Raw genomic sequence first — 7,589 nt, 5'->3', positions numbered from 1 at the left:
TGTGCCGTTGCCACCTGCAGCTGCGACTGCAGCAGCAGCGGCGGCTGCAGCTGGCTGGGTGAAATCAGCTGGTGGCCTTGTGTGTGGAGGGATACCCATTCCTGCAGGGGTATTTGGGCCTCCTGGGTAACTAACAGGGAAGAAAAGAAAAAAAGTGAGAGAGAATTAAGACGTGTCTGGTGGATTTTGTTTTGAACTCTGGTGTGATCTCCATCTGGATCTGTTCCAAAACCATGTATCAATGCCCAATGAAAGCCAGCAGGACAGGGAATTAGGTGTGTATGTGTGATACGTGCTGCTCACGTGCAACAGTCATAGGGCTGCCACCGGGATTGCAAGGCACCACTCCCAGTTGTTTCGGGGCAGTGAACAGCTTTGCAGCTCTGTAGCTTACTGTGAAGATGAACTGAAATCCTGAAAGTTAATGTATGCTCCAATTCCCAATACTGTAGGCGCATGAAAAGAGAGTTTCCTTCACTACAGCGCATTTATCTGCCTTAACAGTGAATTACACCAAGTGTTCCCAACACTGTAAAAGCATTCCGCCCCGAACCTTAGCAGAAAGGCCAGGAAAAACCCAAGGCAATCAGATCTCCTGGATCCCACACAATGTATTTTGCAGTTCCTACTTGTCTCTCCTACTGATCATAAATTAAGCTAAACCAAAACTTTCCCACATCAACTACCTTTATAAATATGGGCCAGTAAACTGTGTCCGTTTTAGAGATGCGAATACAAAGTTAAAGAAACTTTCTGACTTGTTCAAGGTCGTTCAGTAGATTGGTGGCAGAGATGAAAGGAGAGGTAAGCAGTTCCTTGAGTCCCAGGCTTATATTATTCACACTAGACTGACTATGCTAACAACATTTTCAGCAGGCTTTGCAGAGGAGCCATTAATAGTGGTTTCACTTAAGTGAACTTACCACCGTTGTTTACGAAGTATAGACACAGAAAGTCAAAATGTAACAAACCCCAGGCTATTAGTTTTGACTTATTTCATTAATTCAACATTTACTTCCCCAAATAAATATATAACTTAACAAACATATTCACCCTCCAGTTCTTTTCAAATTCCTGCTCTGGAGTTAAGTCTTTGGGCAGAAATATCCAATTGCATAGGAACTTAGACTTTGCCTAATACTCAAGCTTATTCCTCCATACGCACACAGAAATTACACCATCAATACCTTTCACATCCTGGCCTTATTAAAAGTTAATCATTCCTAAACCTGTGGTCTGTTTAATAATCTCTCTTAATTAAAACTTTATTTTGGGGGTTTATTAGAGCTAATTGATTGACTTAAGTCAATTCCACTTACAGTGATGAATTCCACTGCAGTTTGGGTAGCCGATTTCTAAAGCTGTAAAAGCAGTATGCACTAACCAGCATAAAATAGCTACTGAGACTTTCTGTAATTAAAGTAAGCCCATGACACTTCTGCCAGGTCTCTAAAACAACAGTCATCACCTATTTACATCAATTTCGAACTCACACAAGTAAATCCTACCTGCCACCAAAACCTCCACTTCCAGGATAATTGGGTCGCCCATACATGCCCTGCTGTATGTACGGCTGAGTGGAGCCTGCCTTGGCTGAAAATTGTTGCTGCTGTCCAGCAAACTGAGGGGAATTGATTCCAGGGTTGCTGGTAGTCATCCCAGAAGCCATGGGATTTCCTCCTGGGTTCATAGGGTTGTTAGCATTTGCCATCGGATTTCCCAGCACCTGTAAGTAGAAACACTATAATAAGGGGCTGTATCATGAACTACAGCAAGGAAATTACGTTAGTTTGCTGCAATCAATAAATTAAAATATAACCACCCTATAACTCTGAACTCTAATGAGTATGTATCTTGCAGATGTCTAGGTGCACATTCCTGGTGATTGTTCCTTTTGCCATTTCCAAACAAACAAGAGTTTCTGATCTCTAATTCTCCTTCATGGGAGATTTTTAACTAGACGGAATCCAAACTAACATGCTTATGAAAAGAGTTACAATAAAGAGCTGCTAGAACCATGCTCTGGAGGAGACAAATTCATGTGAGTAAGAGAATGTGCATGTTTTTTTCTTTTCTTTTTTTTTTTTATGTAGGACTTCAAAATAACTTGAAAATATTCTGTTCCACTGGTGTACTGCAGAGGGTACTGCAAAAACCGTGAAAGAATGTATTTCAGTGGCTTAACCTGTTCTTGAATCTAACTCTCTTTAAAGCATACAGAAGTCTGTCAGTTGTTTTCATTGCTCCTTAGAAAACCGTTCTGTTTTTAAAAGTACTTGGTTTACTTGTTTGAAGCATTTTTGGGTTTTTCAATTGAACCAAAATTGCTATGATGTCCACTGAGATCTAAGCATGGCTGTTCATGGACCACTTGCATGGAAATCTGCCTCCTACTTGGGAAGAAATTTAGTGGTCATGATTTTTGTAGATGACCAAGTCATCAGCTCTGGAAATCTGCCAAAGGGAGTATGTGAGCCCAGCTCATTCCTTTGCCTCCTGGAAAGGAATTGGTGGGAAATCCTGTCGTTCATTTCAGTCTGCTCTGAACAGACACAATAAAGCTTCATGTTCAGAGTTTCATTCTTCCCTTACACTGATTTGGAAGAAGCATTTTCTTTTTACCAAAGCACTTTTTTTTTCTTTTATTGTGCATTCCTCTGAAGTATCACGAAGAGTTCAAGTAACATTACAGTGTTCTTATGATAGAAAAAAACTCAGAGGTTTTTTTTCCTTTCTTTTGCATTTTTAAGTGTGAAAGATTTCCACAAGAAATTATATTTCCATTTTCTGGGCAATGTATATGTGTTTACTTGGGTGTTTCTCTGCCAGATGGGATACCTTTTCTTTTAAGGTGTTAAGAAGAAATCAACAATAATAAATCATGTTACAGATCCTGTAACCATTTCCTTTCTTTGTTTTTTGAAGAAAGATTTTTCCACAACCAATGTTTATATAACTACCATGTTAGTATCTACATGACTTGGCCCATGGATTACTTTTTCAAATGGCCCAATCTGTTACAATTTCAGTTTTAAATTTCTGACCAAAATCAAAATAATAATTAAAAAAAAATCCACAAAAAATTTTGCATAGGATCTAACGTCACTTGATTTGAAAAAGGTAGAAAAGACAGGTTATTATGTACCATTTGCACTCATTAAATATGGTGATGCATTTAGAGCACTTAATCTACGGTGTAAGAAAAGGCTGTTTAAGAGCTAGATTTGTGCCATATCCTGTGGAGAGTACACTATCACAAATAACTGGTGTCTCCTTCACTAAAGCTGCCTCTTTTTGTATAGCATAATTCAAAATACACTGCAGAAGAAAAAAAATGGTAAGAGTGGAGAGAACCAAATGAAAATCCAGTAAGTAGGGCTCTCACCTGGAAGCCAGGAGCTCCTGCTTTTGCTCCAGTGCATACCAAAATATTTTTAAAAAGTAAGGAATTATTAAACAAGAGGTTGAAAAGAGCATGGCCTACAGCTGGTAGGTAGCAAGTCAGCATGGGGGGTACACTTGGCACTGGATTTCACCAGCTCACAAGTATGACATAAGCCCAGGTTAAATCACCAGTAACTTGTCATTTGGTGAATCTAGCCAGAATTTTTATTTTTAATGAAACAACTCTTTAATGTAATCTGAAATTCCCAAGAGGTTTGGGATGACTCCAAAATCATGCTTGTAGTGTTGAAACCATACAATGCAAAATATACCCAGGCCTAACATTTGCATGCAGCTAAAGGAGTTACTCTCTCAAGTTCTGAGACACCTTCTTTCCAGTGTCACCAAAGAGAACATGACTGGAAAAAAATGCACCATGTACAACAAAGAGAACACAGACACTGTTATTGACCCCAAGAGGATTTTCCAAAAAGCTTTCAATTTTGCAAACATTAGTGAAGGTCTGTATCTAGAGGGGAAGAAGCATCAAAACAAAGCTTACCTGGCTTTGAGAGGTGTTAGTCACACCCCATACTGTGGTGACCACTGATAAAGAGCCTGGAGGCTGATTAGTATTTTGCTGCCAGGGAACAGAATCATAAGGGAAAGATCCATCACTGCAAAAACAAATGTTAAGGAGAGTGAGATTCTGGAATTTTTAAACAGTGGCAAGTTGCTGGCAGGGAGAAAGGGGTACCTGGCATTACCTTTCAAATGGTAACTTTCCACTCCTCCTTCCATTATTAGCCTAGTACTCCTAGAGGCTTAGAGTTTCTTTAATAGCAATGTGATCACATCAAAACCACGCTGAACTAATGAATTCCTTAACCATATTGAAGCACAGGGCTTTTACCATAAAGGTCTGTTACCAATGAAAATAAAAATAAACTCAGGGTCAGAGTTTCAAACAAGGACACACTAAGCAAGTTGCTCAGAAGCATTTAATTTTTGCAAACCATCTCAAGCTCCTTCAACAGTCACCGGTTCTGCTGCCTCCTATCAATTCAATTAGATTTTGAGACCAGACAGCAGCTCCACTGTCTGCATTGGGTCCCCAAATGACCAGAAAAGCCTTTAAAGGAATATTGGTTCAACATAATTTTGAAAAGCAAATGGAAATTCAGATAATGTTCTCCCACACGATGGATAAGCTGCATACCAAAACCAGTGTTAGCTCATCAGCATTCTAGAAAATCAACTGTAGATATACAACACATCTTTCAGATAAATATGTGGATGAGAGGATTGTTTTTTTCCATTAGCTTTGTCCATGGGTAAAACCAAATATCTCTTACTGTTCTTTTCATATGAAAGCACTGGTGGTTTAAAAATGAACACAGTGTAGGTACGTAACTAGTGTAATTAATGCAATATGATAAACCCAGTAAAAGTAACTATTAATCCCATAACTGTAACATAAATTCCACCTGAAATTTGCTCATTCTTATACTACTAACTTGTAAATAAGATTTCTATCTGCATGTGTGTACACACACACACACGATCTCTCCTCATCTACATATATATACACCATTTAATACACACAAACATTGCTCTTTCATTTTCAAATGCCACTGATTTTTATTTTATACTAAAAACTATTTTTGCCTGGACTACCAGCTATCACTGGAATTCTACACAGGGCTACCTTGCCTAAAGAAAGGCTTTACGAGTGCTTCACCCATGTGCTTTAAAGCCTGCACCATGAAGTGACACACAATTAACTCACATAAGACATGGTGAGACAACTAACCTGCCAAAGTCTTAAAAAGGGAGCTGTGACAGACCAGGGAACTGACTTTTTCATGTTCCCAGACAGTACTCCAGGCGTAGACCACTTCTGCTTCCTTTTGCGCTGCAAGCCCAAATTTAGAACTACCTCTGTGTTCATTCATTAGTCTGTTCATAACACCTAGCGTAAATAATTTCAGAATAGGAATTGCATTGCACAAAGTGTGCACGCATGGTAAAAACTGCTTAGGACCCAAGTAACAAATAATCTAATAATAGCAACAGCAAGGGTGTAAGGTCAAATGAAACAGTGAATATGTTTTACAAAAAACTAGCAAATTTCAAACAAATTCCATAGTGCTGTGCCAGTACAACAGCACCGTATTAGAATGTGTGAATTTGAACTGACCTATTTGTTTCAAAATACCCAAATTGAAATAAGCAATAAAATCACAGACAAATTAAAATTAATTAAATTAGGGAAAAGAATAATTTCCACTAAGAAATAATAAAGGAAAACTAATGGAAAACAGTAATTCTCTGTAAGATGCTTGACCTGTAATCTTTACGTTGACAGCATCCATATAAAACAATGTGTGAATAAGGGCATATTTAATACCTTGCAATCAGTAAGTCCTCCTAGCCCATTATTCTTTAAGATATTTTCTCTTAGAAGGCTGAAAATCTTGTCTCTGTCAGTCAAAGGCTCAGACAACGGCTTCAGCAACTAATACTTGCAAGTGATGCAATTCTTCAGCAAGTCCCCTCCACCAGCCTGGAGACAAACGATGACTAACCCAGAATTTGTGACTGCTATGAAGCCTTCCTCTTTTTTCCTGCTCTGAATTATGCCTCTTACTCTACCTCCTTCTCTGACTGTTTTTGATGATGTCTGCTCTGTGATTTGTTTGGATATTTATGGTACATATGAGAATTCGTGCACTCCAATGACTACAAAGAAGCTCCCTCGATGACATACGCAGTGAAAGGTCTCGCTGCAGCCATTCCTCTCTATTCCCCACTGATGTGTTGTGGACAGGTAACAAAACCTGAGGGACAAGGCAAGTATTTTGCAAGTGTATGAGTAAATTAGAAAGGTAATGACAGAGAGGAAACAAACCAGTCACCGATAGTTTTTCTAACGCAAATATGCTATACAGTTTGTAGGCACACTCAAACCTTGAGCTAGTGATGCCTTATCTTGTTGCTAAGTTTTAACTATTTTTCACTTTCTTTGCCTCCAAAGCATGTTTCTCTTACCTGTTCCTTTCCCTTTACAGTATACAGATTTCATATATTATTCATCCATACTTTCCAATGGTAGAGTCAGAGCATTTGTTTAGTGAAAGGCTGCAATGGGATCTTACTTCAACTAATTACAAAGATGAGTCAATCATTCAATTTTTATGGTATTAGAGTTAAAATGGGTGACACCTCAAGAAAACACATTGTTAAAATATGATGAAAGCCTCCAGGACAGGACCCAGCGTAACACGTGAAAGCCAGAAAAAAAGACCAGGTACAGATTTGTTGGGAAATATTCACTGTGCACATTGAATCACATGACTATTACATTTTCCAACACAGTACTTAACTTTAAATCGCAGACAACATTAATATCAGAAATTATGGTGTTACATAAAAACAGTGATAGATGTGCCTTGCAGAACATCAACTACTCACACACCCTAATATACACTTACTGCACTAGGATTCACTTCCCTCACACTTCACTTTGGTTACCCCAATGAGAAATACATGGCATTCTCACGGTTTGCATTCCCCAGCATGATACTCTAGCCCGTCACCAATTACACACATTTCAATACAACTTTTACCATATTGGATATAATACCCACCCTTTCTCCATCATGTGAAGGCTTTGTTGGTTCCAAAGCAGTAGGAGATGCTGGAACACATGCCAGTCAACTAAAGGTTTACTTGTCCCTCTACTTCACTCTTTCAACTTCTGTTTCTGTCCTTAGACAACCCAAAGGAATACTCCCACCATCAAAAGAAAATCCATGTAAGTACCACAATGAATCCAGTCCTCATTTGCAGAAGAGCAGTGGCTTTCTGCTTTTATTATAGAGAGCTGCGAATCATTCCAAAATCCCTTTCTTTAAACTTGAAAATGGCATCCAATAGAGAAAAAAGCTTCAACCTCTCCAGCCACAATTAAATGCTGCCCATGACACTGTTCCTGTTGAATGGTACAAGGGTAATTAAGTCTCTCACTACACCCTGGAGGGCAGTGAGTCAGTTTGGGCTCAACTGGAGTCCACTAAAAGAGTACTGACTGACTTTATAATAGTGTTAACGAACCTATACATACCACTGGTGAGCATTAAAGGCCAAACAGCAGAGGAAGCCATAGAGCAAAGAGGAGGAGATGGAGAAAAATTACTTCTCAA

At 38.8% G+C, this 7,589-nt stretch overlaps 1 protein-coding gene across 1 annotated transcript in view; it reads right to left on the bottom strand.

The window, feature by feature from the left end:
- Positions 1 to 4,061, bottom strand: part of ZMIZ1 (zinc finger, MIZ-type containing 1) — a gene marked incomplete at both ends in the record, with an annotated part of 22,143 nt that extends 18,082 nt beyond the window's left edge. The window contains 3 exons of the mRNA XM_010135183.1: positions 15 to 130; positions 1,509 to 1,726; positions 3,947 to 4,061. Of these exons, the coding sequence (XP_010133485.1) occupies positions 15 to 130; positions 1,509 to 1,726; positions 3,947 to 4,061 (449 nt within the window). The remainder of the gene's footprint in view (positions 1 to 14; positions 131 to 1,508; positions 1,727 to 3,946) is intronic.
- Positions 4,062 to 7,589: the final 3,528 nt, after the last annotated feature.

The sequence above is a fragment of the Buceros rhinoceros genome, unplaced genomic scaffold (assembly GCF_000710305.1).
Source record: "Buceros rhinoceros silvestris isolate BGI_N320 unplaced genomic scaffold, ASM71030v1 scaffold23524, whole genome shotgun sequence".
NCBI classification, from domain to species: Eukaryota; Metazoa; Chordata; class Aves; order Bucerotiformes; family Bucerotidae; genus Buceros; species Buceros rhinoceros.
Note: the sequence above shows the minus strand (reverse complement) of the source record. Positions and strands in the feature narration are given on the sequence as shown.